Source organism: Daldinia loculata, assembly GCF_022478755.1.
Source record: "Daldinia loculata strain CBS 113971 unplaced genomic scaffold F4817scaffold_96, whole genome shotgun sequence".
Taxonomy (NCBI): Eukaryota; Fungi; Ascomycota; class Sordariomycetes; order Xylariales; family Hypoxylaceae; genus Daldinia; species Daldinia loculata.
Genome location: NW_026054950.1, coordinates 50310 through 62410, shown reverse-complemented (window position 1 = coordinate 62410; position 12101 = coordinate 50310). Strand labels below are relative to the sequence as shown.

The following is a 12101-nucleotide window of genomic DNA, read 5'->3' as shown; positions in this document are numbered from 1 at the left end:
CATTTTGTATCCACCTTCTTTCAATGGTATTATCCAACTTTCACACCTTCCACACCTTCCATACAAAAGTAGATCTTACATAGTATTATTCTTCCCCAGCAGATCATCTTAAGTGAGCACGTGTGATTGACACATAAATATTGGTAGGGCTTACTGATCTGCTACACTAGTTGTCGCAGCAGGTAAGCTAAGCTGATGAAATTACTAGGATCACGTAGTCTTACCCAATCCTCATTAACCCTCATCAGCCTACCCTTGTGGGAAATCCTTGAGCTGACAAGAAACGAGTTTAGCCCGCGAACAACCCCATGATAATGGGTGGTAAGAAACAATATCGCTCACGCCACCTCCACCATCTTCTCTACCCAAAACAGACTCGTTTATTTGTTTCCTGTACGTTTGGATACCAGGGTCATAGCGAATTAGAACATCGGATTTTCTCTTCAACTCTTATATAATGTAACCTGATTGGGTAAGGCTAAGACGCGAAGGAGCGCTTCTCGTAGCCTTGCCGTTGGGGATTATCTATCCTAGGTTGTTGGGTCGGAAACAATTACCTACCTATGCCCTCGCGAAAATTTGGGCTGAGATGACTTGATCAGCCATTTCCATAGGGCGCCCGGAAGCGTCTTACACAACCCTCAAGTACCTCAAGTACAGGCCAACTACCTATAGACGGGGAGACGACTGTTCTTTTCACTTCTCGCCCTCCCATAGAATGGCATCGAGTACATAATAGGGTATTAAAATGAATAAATCTGGAGCTGCGCTCCTATTGCTGTGGTCGCTTTGGTCGATGGTGGGAGCAGGACTCGGCGATGCCACGACTAATACAGAGACGCTCAACAGGAGAGAGCAGGAGGACCGATTAGAGAGGCTGATGAGATCGGAATGGTCTATAATACAGAATGATGAAAATGGCAAAGATCGAAGAAGACAATACCAACCGGCATTGCTTACCCCGACTACAGTGGCCCTTTCTCTGCCGACAGCAACCGCATTAGGAGACCGCCACCTCCAACATCGCCAGGTCGGTGGGAATGATGATAAGAGTAAAGAGGGCGATGATGATGATGACAAAACTCCCAAGTCACCTGCCGACGTTGTAAGCAGTCTCATATCCAGCAGGGTGTCAACCAGCGTATCGAGCAGCGTGGCAGCCAGCGTTTCTGCTGCTTTTTCGACATCGCTTGCGCAAGTCTCAGAATCGGCATCCAGTGCCATCTCATCCGCGCGTGAGGCAGCGCGCACTCTAGGACCGATATCACCCGCAACAGAGGCTGGTACACCAGTGACAACTGATGTCCTCGTTACTTCGTCGCAAGCGGCTAGTATCTCTATCGATGAATTACCAGCAGTGGCCGCTACGACGGCGGGTGTCGCGAATTCCCAAGAGAGCGCTGCTACGGTACGTATAAGCCTACTTCTTCTGTTAAAAAGAGCTTAGCGATTAAACTATGTACATAACTAACAATGCTTCAAGGCCAGCGGAAGTAACGCCCCAACCCAAGGCTCATCACTCACCCCAGGAGCCATCGCGGGCCTAGTCATAGGAATCGCAATCGCATCATCATTGCTCTCAGCTGTACTCACATATCTCTTCATGCGCCGGCGCGCGAGACAACAACAAGAGCCTCAAACCAAATTCGAACCCAGCTCACTACCACCACCACAACTCAGCCCTAACTCTGGGAGCCGCGGATTTATGAATCACTCTCACTCCCACTCACTCTCTAACGACCTCTCGATCTTCCAGATGACATACACCTCCCCAACACCCACAAACCACAACCGAGCGGCCAACTCCAGCGGCGACTTCACGCCAGACATGAAGCAGCGATCCGCTCCAGCTCCAACAACACCGGTAACCGCACCACCTGCAACAGAATACCCAGCAATGGCGCAAACCACACAGCACGCCACAAAGCTCTCCGCACCCCCCGCAAAACGCACCTCGCGCGTGCGCTCCCGCCCGCGCCCTCTTTCCGACCCTTCCGTCGACGACGGTCTCGGCCCCGTCTTCCCTGTCTCGCCGCTAAGCTCGGAAGGCGACGGCCCATATAGGAGTGGCAGCACACGCACGGACCGACGCCCGTCGCCACTAAGCTACGAGGGCGGGGGCGGTACAGTCCCCCGCTCCACATCAGCGCGGCTATCGCTCGCGCGCCAGCAGAGTCTTAACGGTGGACAACGGGCGCATCTCGTACGCGTGGGCAGTCAGCGGAGTCTGGAGAGGGAAAGACATGGCGGCGGTAGTAGTGGGCATTTGGCTGCGTCGGGACAAGGACAGGGGCACGGCGAGGGGTTGACTAGGTTGTACTCGTTTACGACGGATACGAGCGAGAATGGGAATTCGACGGGCAGTGGTGATGCGCAGCCGCAGCAAAGTTATAGTTATCTACAGCCGCGGCCGCTGGTCAAGTACGCGGTCTCGAGTAATACCGGCAATTCCTCGCCCGGATTACAGGTCCAGGCGCCGGTCCCGAGGAGGCCGGTTGGCCCGTATTATTTTGAGAAGGGGGATAATTATTAGTAGCGACTATGTGGCAACTGGAATTGTCGGGGTGGTTGTTGGGGATGGTGATATGATAATGATGGGGATAAGGGGGGGTGAGAGCTCATCTTGGCGCTGTTACGGGGCGTGCTGGCTAGAAGAGCGCTCTGGTTGGCGTCTAGGAGCTTTATATCCGCCGAGCTGTCGGCGCTTGCGATATCTACTTTGTAAATACCTGGTCTCGAACATGAGTCCGAGACTATATATATATATATATACATATATACCATTTATACCATCTAACAAGCAACTTTACCGCGTCTCATTTCCTAGATTATGAGCGTCCACAAAGTTATCTCTAAAGTCATAGTTGTAATTCAACACCAAACAAATCAGTTATAGTACTCAGAAACTAGTAAGTCCAGCATAATAATGTTCATTACCTTAGAACGCAAATTTTATGTACAGTTACATCAAGCCTAGAGCAAGACTCCCTACGGCCAAGCACTTTAAGGCCGAGAAACCGTCAACCCCCGCCTAACCTAACGCCAGCCATGCACACCGACACGCCGTGAAGACATGTTCTGATACTAAGACATCATCCGAACCACCCTCCTCAACCTCATGCCCGTTAGACCTGGGCGGTACTTGCCCGGGCCCGGCGTCGCTTGTGGGCTAGACCTGTGACTATCTTGTAGACACGGCAATATCCAGACCACATCGAGACACTAAAGACGTTATTCATCCACCGTAGTGGGGAGCAAGATGCGCACGAAAGCGCTTATACAGGCAACTTGAACTTCCTGCCCTTGAGAACCTTGTTGTAGTAGATCCAGAAGAAGTCGCTGTACAGAACCGTCTGGATGAGACCGGCGACGATGGCGATCCAGTCAGCCTTGTGGTCGGGCTCGGTGATGTACCTGTAGATCCAGTTGGGGATGTAGAGAGTGCGGTAGATGCCGAGCGCGAAGAGATAGTGGGTGGTAATGACCTCAGCCTCGCCGGTCCTCTGCAACATGAACAGTTGGGGAAGGATGGCCACGGATTCAAGCCAGATCGAGAACGCCCACATGATCTCCGAAAACGTATACTTATACGGCAGGAGAATCGCGAGGACGGCAGCACCACCCAGAAGATATTGGACGCGGAAGGTATCTTGGCTCGGATCGATGGTCGGCTTGTACTTGGTGGTCATTAGGTAGATGATGTAGCCCTGGCTGCTGATGAAGAGGATCTTGAAGATGATGTTGTAGATGCTCGACGTGCTGAAGAGATCTACCGATAATTCGTTAGCCCTACCCTTCTGCCTTGTCATAGAACAACATACCTAGATATCGGGTAACGTAAACAATTAGATACAAGGCTTGTGATTTGAACGAGATACCAGAAGCGCCCTAAAATAGCTACCTGTTAGATATTACCCCGAAACTCTCCAAACCGCGGGACGCAACTAACATTGAGCTCGATCATCTTGTGTAAGAGGATCCCGATGGACGCTAAATGGGAGAAGTCTCCTAAACATAATTGTTAGAATATAATATTTACGAGAAATACCTAGTCGCATTGGTGCCTACCCAGGACTCGGAAGATGTTTAACGGCATGGTTGCTTGGAGGGAGCAAAGCTCCTAAGGCTTTTCAAACGAATGGGGCGTAATCGCGTCAACGGATAGACCTTAAATAATCATGTAGGAACTGAGCCTATACAAGGGATTCACTAAAGGTAGCTTGTTATGCTGCTGTTATGTTGACCGGCAGAGGCCAGAAACGACTTAGACTATTGTTAAGAATGTTTCTTGAAAGGACACAATTACACCTGCGACGCGATTGACGTATGATTGGATCCCTAGAGAATTGCTAGTGCCTTGTGCTACCTGGTCTTTTAATTGTGGCTTGTCAAGAACGAAAATATCCAAGATTAGATTACTAGCCACACTTTGGATGATGTCACACGATGTATTATCTCCCTATTGGCTGGAATTTATATGGTGGAGTCAACTCTAACGGGGACTCGGCATCGACTCGTACCTGATACTTCGTACAAACGTGGGAAACGGTCCATCGAATCTCTTGGCAACTTGAGGCATCCGACTTCTGACGTACCGACGGATTACAAAGCTACTGTTACAACACATACAATGTAGTTAAGTGAACCATACTTTGTAGAATCTTCTATAGGAATGGCGAGAAAGAAATCATAAAATTCCTCGAAGCCAATAGGTAAGGCTGGTTTTTCTTTAACATTTTTTCATTTCCTATACGTATAGCTCTGTCTATCATCGGTAGATTTGCCTATCAACATCCTTCTGTATCCCTATACAAATACAAAGAATACCTTTTTCTCCGATCCAACCTCCATCCAATATCACGCAACTACAAACATGGCAGACCAAGATGAGACGTCTCCCGAATCCGGCGAGATCACTATCAGTCTCACACATCACGGAAAACCACACAACTTTACCATAAACCCAACCGCCACCGTCGCCGACCTTGCCGCCCAAATCCAGGATGGACTGCGCATCCCCGTCAGCAACCAGAAGCTCATGGTCTCAAAACTCGGCCTCCTCAGAGCCCCCTTCGCCGAGCGCCCCGTCACCGATCTCCAGGACAAGAAGATAACCCTAATCGGCACATCGACCGAGGAGATCGCCTCCCTAGCATCGGCCTCTCAAAGCGCAGCGCAGCGACAAGCACACCTAGCCGCCGCGCGGCGCAATCTACCCAAGGCATACTCGCGGCGGGACTCGCAGCGCGTTCTCGAAGACAGCACATACACCTTCGCGACTTTGCGCCCTCTCCCCAACCTGCCTCACCCAGAGCGCTCCCTCGCCTTCCTCGAGCGGCTGAGAGCCGACCCGGGGATCCGCGCCGCAATGCGCACGCACAAATTCAGCGTCGGCCTGCTCACGGAAATGGACCCATTATCATACACGGAGTCTTCGCACGAGGGCACGACGCGGATCCTGGGACTGAACCGCAACGCGGGCGAGGTCATCGAGCTTCGTCTGCGTACGGATGCGTACGACGGGTACCGCGACTACAAAACTATTCGGAATACGCTGTGTCACGAGCTCGCGCACAACGTGCACCAGAACCACGACCGCGCGTTCTGGGACCTGACGCATCAGATCGAGAGGGAGGTTGCGCGCGCGGATTGGACTCGCGGGGGACGGAATGTGGGAGGCGAGGAGTTTTACGAGCCTGGGGCGGAAGAGGAGGTGGCGTATGATCATGGCGGGTGGACGGGCGGGGAGTTTGTGCTTGGAGGGGGAGGTTCGGGAGCTGCTGCGGCGGGGCAGGGCGCGTTGAGTAGACGTGAGATCGTGGCCAAGGCGGCGGAGGAACGTATGAAGAAGCAGAAACAGGCTGAGGAGGAGGCGAAGAGGAATCGGTGATGTGTTGAGACGATGCGGGTATACGATTCTACTAAGTACCTATCTTACGGGTTTTCCTAAGCTGGACGATATAGGGGGGAGGGCTTCACGATTTATGCATGGCTATGGCGTTTAGGGATGGTCTAAGTTGGATTGATCTATAGACAAGCGGATAAGCGTATATTTCACGAGCTACGAGCTGTTTGAACAATATAACAAATATTTCTCAAGGGGTGTGGGATGCTTTTACTCGTGGTATAACTTTTGCCCTTAATTACCCCTGAAAACTACGATGAACTCAGCAAGGAGCAAGGTGCGCATCATCCTCAAGACGAATATGGTGGTAATCGATCTACACATATTCTTCAAGATATTCCTGCTTATAAGTACCTGTCTTTAATAAGTGCTGACGCGCACCGTAGATTATATCTATCCCGTTCTACTTACAAGAGAAAGTCCATTTATATATAGGAATTACAACATCTAATACCTTACCCATATGTTCCCACCATAAGCCAAATCCGTTCCCAGTACCCAAACTCAGGGGAAGATCTGCTATAAGCAAGAGCTCTACGCATTCTCGTCAGCATAGCAGCTTTTACTGAGCCCCCTTTACAACCGTCTTCTCCACAACCACCACAACAGCCTTCCCATCCTGCTGCTGCTTCGTAACCGTCTTGCCTTCCTTCCCATTCCCATTCCCCTTGTCACCCGGCGGCGGCTCCGGGTTCTTAACCCACTCCTTGAGCTCCGGCACCCAGCGATGTCTGTCATGCCGGTCAGCATCTCTACTCTAGTGTTTACCTTCACAGGATATCGGAAAGGAGCTAGGTGATAAAACACGGATCTACCACTCCAAAATTACAAGCTGTACGGTTTACTCACCCAGCCCACTCCGTATTAACAAGGCTCTTCTCGCCATACTCGTCCGTGAGTATCTTATCGAACGCGTACGGCACCCGCGCAGGCACGCCCTCGAACTCGGTGCGCCGCACGGGGTAGATCTCGCGCGTGCGGTACCGGTGCGCGTTCTTGCAGCTCCAGACCCCCGGCGACCCTACCGCGTCCCGCTCCGCCAGCCCCGTGATGTCGACGAACAGCCCCGTTCCCGTATCGATCCACCGCGCGTCGATTATGTTGGCGCCGTTGCCGCGTGTCAGGTCCGCGTGGTGCGGGTTTACGTCTAGGAGGTACGTTTTGTTGATATATACGATGTCCTCACCGCGATCGCTGTCCTCCCTATTACCCCTCCCATCCCCAGCATCAACACTCCCACCAGCAGCAATAATCGTCTCCCCGCCCCTCCCATCCCCCTCAACGATAAACTGATAATCGTGCAACGTGCGATTGAAATGGCGCCCGAGATACGACAGCGTAGCCGTCGGCATCTGCACGTCGAGATCGTAGTCCCAGGGCATGACGCGGCCGTTCCACCACCAGCCCAGCAGGGTCCCGTGCGCGAGCCAGGTGTCCACGCCGAGCTCGCGCGTCGTCGTGAGCCACGACCGGATGAGCCGCTGCAGCGCCGGGCCGTGCTCCGCGTACGGCACGACGCCCCGGAAGAACCGCGCGTCGTAGTGTCCCAGCTCGAGCGTGGCGCCTGCTTCGTGGAAGTACTTGGGTTGGTGCTGGGAGTCGGGCTTGGATTTGCTGGGGGGGGGTTTTTTGTGCGCGGTGTTGGACTTGTGGTGGGAGGGGAGCTTGTCGGGGAGAGCGACGGTGGATGCGGTTAGGGAGAATAGGAGGATCGGGAGTGTGAAGTGCATCTTGGAAAGGGGGAACAGACATCCCTAGATGACCTGGAGATTCTGCGGCGGGTTCATTGGGAGATATCAGTGACGGGACACATCTTTTCTGCTAAGCAGCATTTAGATGCTGTTGTCTTCTACCCCTAGGTGATATTCAAAGGGGACGGTGCTCAATGAAAACGGATCTCGTCTTGAACCAAATCTTCGTCATATTGCGTGTTCAAGTGGCATCCAGCGGGCACTTTAACTGTTAGTCTACGGACATATGAGACTGCAGGCTTACACCACACCTCCAGTGACTGCGTAGTCTCGTTGTCTTCTTTAAGTGTGCGGATTTGGTAGGGTGTGTGGGTGGTTTGAAACCAACTATAAGTGTATACCGAGACCTAGTGGTGGTTAGGTTCCCTACACCACCGTAGAAATGCTGCTGGATGAGGTGTTAAGGGGCGTATTAATGACATATTATTCGTACGAGGGGTATTTAATAACTCAAGTGACATTAGCAAGAGGCTAGATGGTACAATATTCTTCAAGGATGAATAAATGTGAAGTTTTAGTATTACAGGATATTAATTGGCCCCCAGCTGGTACTCAGGGGTGCAAGGGACAAAACTTTTATAGTAAAGGCTACCTACCTACCTATTCAACACGTGGGTGTCTGGGAGCATAGCGTAGGTCCTAACCTAGGATAGAAACCAACCTCGCGAGAGAATCCCCAATGCAAGCTCCCTAAGCTAAAGCACAATAGAAACATGACAATGACATGCTCCCTTTCACCCCTGGCGTTCATGCCACATATTGGGGATATCCCACTCCAATTCTCGCCCCCGGAGCATTATATGCAGCCCCTTATTCTGGTGCTTTGAGCATCGACGTATTGCCGAGTTTATATGGCCTAGATACGCAGGACACCACTACGATAAACGGTCGAACGTATGAGCCGCGAACTCTAGAGCGCCTCCTAAAGGAACTTTAATTCTATAGCCTAGTCGTACATAATGCATTTCTAAGCCGGTCTACAGACAGGGAAATAGACAGACACTATGATCACTGTAACGCGCCCCCGATAGCTTATTCTATTCTAAAGAGACATAAACCCCAAGGGATTATATTCAGCAATGAAGAGAACAAGAGCTGTGATATCATACCAGGCCATCTAAATCCATATACCGCACGGATGTAAGGCCAACTAGCCTCCTTAGTAATCGCGGCTCGGCCCCTTAAACCGTCAACGCAGCGCAGCCCTAGTATAGTCGAGCGAAGTCAAAATTCCGAATATCTGCTAAAACGATATCTACGGACGTAGAACTACCTACAGGCGGCCAGGATTCCCAACACTAAGGATGGGGATCTCCATCTAAAGAAGCGAGCCTCGAATTGCGATGGCAAAGTAAAAACTTCAAATAATCCTCATGACTTCTAAATGAGCTTTCTCATCCAACATCGCCTATTCAAGTAAAGTAGAAACTGATCCCTCGAAGCGCTTGATATATCCCCATGATAGCTGAGCTATGTTAGTACTTATGAACTGCTTGAGGTAATTCTGCCTTAGGTACTCATAGTGTTGGAGATCCCGATGATATATAGGGTTGTGTCCAAGGGGATATGTAGTAGCGCTATTGTTGGGAATACTTTTCTCGATTTAGCGGCCACCTAAATACCTTAGGTACCTACTCTTCCGTAGCTGAACTATGACTCTAATAAGCGATGCCCCTAACGCCTACCATCACCTAGCCTCAAGATGTGCCATCTAATATCTGACTTAGACACGTCAAGTATAATTACCTAACTAACCGATGATTTCATCGTCAACATCGTGGTAATCTCAGATAGCCACATCGTGTAGCCAACTAGATAGATATGCCATGGATCTGGCTTAACTACAATATTAATAAGTTTTCACATTCTACTTAGCACATCCCCTCAACGCCTCCGAGTCCTAGTCTCCGGCACAGACTCAAAATCATCCGAAATCTCATCATCACTAATCTCCAACGGCTCCTGCTGCGACGCCTTCTGCGAAAAATTCAACTTTGTCTGGCGTGGCTTCGGGGCCGCCTTGGACGCGACAGCAGTAGACGCAGCCTTCGAAGCCTGCGATGACCTAGTAGATGTCGCCCTCGCCGTCGTGGTTCTCGTCGTAGTGCGTTTCGGTGGTGGCGGGGGATCAAAATCATCGTCATCCATTACGACGTCTTCCTCCTCCTCTTCTTCCGACTGTTCGAACAACTGCGCTTTACGACCTCGGCCTTTGGCGGGTGCTTTCTTCGCTGGGGTTGCCTTAGGTTTAGCTGCTGCTGCTGCTGCTGGCCTACCTCTTGCCCTTGTTTTCGGCGCTGGCGGTTGCGGCTCGACGTCCTCCATATCGTCGTCCTCATCCTCTATAACTTGCGCCGCTTTTCTCCCGCGGCCTTTGGGCTGGCTTATCTGGGGCGTTGTCTTAGTGGTAGTTGTCTCGTGGTCGATTGCCTGGGGTTGATCTTCCCAATGACCGTCGAGATCAGAGTCCCAAAGGTCCGGCTTTGGTTTATATTTACGTCGTCTTGCCTGTTTTAGGTTGCCTGCAGTATACTGCGTCTCGAGGATCTGTTTAATGTGCCCCATTGCTGTATACATGTTTTCAGGGTCGGCTTCGTTGCCCTCTAATAGTAGCATCTGTCTCACTTGCTCCGAGAGCGACTCGCTCACAAACGATTCCATAGCATGCTTGTCGTCTTTGTCGACGAACTGGTTGACTGCGTCACCGAATGGTGCTTGTGGAAGAATTTTCAGGGATTGTGCTTGGGCAGACAAGAATTCTTCAACTAGCTTGCCGACTTTAATGTCCTCTATATCGTCCAAGGCTGCCAATAGCTCTTCTGACAATTCTGTATCTTTTGCCGATCTCCCTACTACGTATTAGTAATATTTCTAATTGGAAAATCCGTTACTTCACTTACTCTGCGCCGTCTTTTTCCGATAGAAGTACACAACATCGTTGGTATTTGCAACCTTTCCTTGGAACCGATTGGAGAATCGCTGCGGATTTTCGATATCGTAATGGCCTCCTTCTGGAGCAGTGTACTCTACCTTTAGACGAATTAAGGGTAGAGGTCGTTCACTGTCTAGAGAATCACCCTCCTGAATAGATTCCCACTCGGCATTAGCTTCTTCGATCATTTCCTCGACTACGTCCATTAATTTTCGCGTGAGCTCCTGGCGGTTTTCTTTCTTCTTATCTAGACCTTTAAATCTCTTATCGTTTGCTAGGATAATCTCGGCGGTCATGAAAGGGCGGACTGATTTCAACCGATGCTTCTCTACTTTGAAATCTCTCCCTGTGATGCTTACCACGGCGACGTGTTTGGCTACGGCTTCACCGGGGACTAAAGACGTGGCAACTGAGGAGCCTGGTTGCATAACATGGAAGCCAGTCTCTGGATTATGCGAAGGATCAATCAGACACTCGTGTTCGTGACCCCAAACGACCAAATCCAGCCACTCAGGTAACATATTCTCGGGCAGATAGCCGGTAGCAGTGTGAGCATGATGATTCTGGTGAACGGCAAGGAGATTGAACCAATCGCTTGATTGTTGGTTCGGTCTAAACCACTTGACATTATGATCACGGAACGTCCGAAACATGCGTTCGTCTCGCACGTTGCTTAATCCGTAGAGTGCTAATTTAGTCATGCCTTTCTGAAGTAGAACTGGTTTAGCTTCGATATCGTCTGCTCGGGGCACACGTCCGAAATAGTTGACGAGTCCGGCGACCTGAAGCAGATCCAAAGAACAAAAGTTACCCTCGCCGCTAGGATCGTCATGGTTGCCATGGATGGAGAAGACGGGGATGGAGATATTGATGTCGGGATCTTCATAGTTGACATGTCCAAAGGCACCCTGAAAGACTTCGTTCGCATCGCTCAGGAACTGTATTTCACACGGCTTCAGGCCAAGACAGTTCTTCCTCAATGATCGCATAACCTGGAACATGGCCTTCCTGGACGGCTTGTTATCGTGGAATAAGTCTCCAGCTAGTAGTACCATATCAACCTACTTTGTAAGCAACTATAAGCAGGACTCTAAGACACAAGACTTGCTTACATCTTCTTTCCGGGCTAAATTCATAATCTCATCGAATGACTTCCAGCTGTCATCGCCACGGATCGGATCTCGTTCCTCGTAACCCACATGATTATCAGTGGCGACGAGGATACGGATGGTATCCGCATCTGCATTCCGTATATGATTAACTTACACTTAGAATTGCTAAGGAGATGCTGCCTATAGAAACTCACCGGTTAATTGTGATTGTGCCATAATTCTGAATGTCGTTAATGGTGAGTTACAAGGCGACGAATATAAATATAGAATTAACTAGAAATGCCATCTAGGTCGTTAGAAGGGCAGTTTCTTTAGACGTTATTTGTAGTCTCTGAGCGCTTTTGAGCATGAGAAGTGACTTTAATTATCTAAGGTTAGGTACTTAAGGAATAAACCTTAAG

The 12101-nt window shown here is 50.3% G+C and overlaps 5 protein-coding genes across 5 annotated transcripts; 2 read left to right on the top strand and 3 right to left on the bottom strand.

Moving 5' to 3' along the window:
- The first annotated feature begins 23 nt into the window (after window positions 1–23).
- Window positions 24–2744, top strand: F4817DRAFT_353627 (uncharacterized protein). The gene is made up of 2 exons (XM_049305398.1): window positions 24–1408; window positions 1484–2744. The coding sequence occupies exons 1-2, from the start codon at window positions 749–751 to the stop codon at window positions 2531–2533; spliced, it is 1710 nt and encodes a 569-aa protein (XP_049153930.1). The 5' UTR covers window positions 24–748; the 3' UTR covers window positions 2534–2744.
- Window positions 2745–2784: 40 nt separating this feature from the next.
- Window positions 2785–4362, bottom strand: F4817DRAFT_353625 (ER lumen protein retaining receptor). Its single transcript, XM_049305397.1, has 4 exons — window positions 4069–4362; window positions 3950–4008; window positions 3822–3888; window positions 2785–3769 (listed from the first exon to the last, which is right to left on the bottom strand). The coding sequence occupies exons 1-4, from the start codon at window positions 4094–4096 to the stop codon at window positions 3276–3278; spliced, it is 648 nt and encodes a 215-aa protein (XP_049153929.1). The 5' UTR covers window positions 4097–4362; the 3' UTR covers window positions 2785–3275.
- A 210-nt stretch (window positions 4363–4572) lies between these two features.
- Window positions 4573–6099, top strand: F4817DRAFT_353623 (WLM-domain-containing protein). Its single transcript, XM_049305396.1, has one exon. It carries the CDS (start codon window positions 4874–4876, stop codon window positions 5888–5890), a length of 1017 nt encoding a protein of 338 aa, XP_049153928.1. The 5' UTR covers window positions 4573–4873; the 3' UTR covers window positions 5891–6099.
- Window positions 6100–6467: 368 nt separating this feature from the next.
- F4817DRAFT_321052 (LicD family-domain-containing protein) lies at window positions 6468–7635 on the bottom strand (the record flags this gene model as incomplete). Its single annotated transcript, XM_049301244.1, has 2 exons — window positions 6468–6636; window positions 6755–7635. The coding sequence occupies 2 exons, from the start codon at window positions 7633–7635 to the stop codon at window positions 6468–6470; spliced, it is 1050 nt and encodes a 349-aa protein (XP_049153927.1).
- Window positions 7636–9236: 1601 nt separating this feature from the next.
- F4817DRAFT_353621 (DNA repair exonuclease) lies at window positions 9237–12079 on the bottom strand. Its single transcript, XM_049305395.1, has 4 exons — window positions 11895–12079; window positions 11701–11828; window positions 10557–11649; window positions 9237–10505 (listed from the first exon to the last, which is right to left on the bottom strand). Exons 1-4 carry the CDS (start codon window positions 11914–11916, stop codon window positions 9541–9543), a joined length of 2208 nt encoding a protein of 735 aa, XP_049153926.1. The 5' UTR covers window positions 11917–12079; the 3' UTR covers window positions 9237–9540.
- Window positions 12080–12101: the final 22 nt, after the last annotated feature.

What these genes read in the sequence shown, in the direction of transcription:
- F4817DRAFT_353627 (XM_049305398.1), top strand. Translation starts at nt 749, where the DNA reads ATGAATAAATCTGGAGCTGCGCTCCTATTGCTGTGGTCGCTTTGGTCG. An exon ending in CCCAAGAGAGCGCTGCTACG is followed by an intron (nt 1,409 to 1,483) that starts GTACGTATAAGC and finishes CAATGCTTCAAG; the next exon opens with GCCAGCGGAAGTAACGCCCC.
- F4817DRAFT_353623 (XM_049305396.1), top strand. Translation starts at nt 4,874, where the DNA reads ATGGCAGACCAAGATGAGACGTCTCCCGAATCCGGCGAGATCACTATC.
- F4817DRAFT_353625 (XM_049305397.1), bottom strand. Translation starts at nt 4,096, where the DNA reads ATGCCGTTAAACATCTTCCGAGTCCTGG. An exon ending in ACAAGATGATCGAGCTCAAT is followed by an intron (nt 3,889 to 3,949) that starts GTTAGTTGCGTC and finishes TAGCTATTTTAG; the next exon opens with GGCGCTTCTGGTATCTCGTT. An exon ending in TTACGTTACCCGATATCTAG is followed by an intron (nt 3,770 to 3,821) that starts GTATGTTGTTCT and finishes AATTATCGGTAG; the next exon opens with ATCTCTTCAGCACGTCGAGC.
- F4817DRAFT_353621 (XM_049305395.1), bottom strand. Translation starts at nt 11,916, where the DNA reads ATGGCACAATCACAATTAACCG. An exon ending in GGCACAATCACAATTAACCG is followed by an intron (nt 11,829 to 11,894) that starts GTGAGTTTCTAT and finishes TACGGAATGCAG; the next exon opens with ATGCGGATACCATCCGTATC. An exon ending in ATTTAGCCCGGAAAGAAGAT is followed by an intron (nt 11,650 to 11,700) that starts GTAAGCAAGTCT and finishes CTTACAAAGTAG; the next exon opens with GTTGATATGGTACTACTAGC.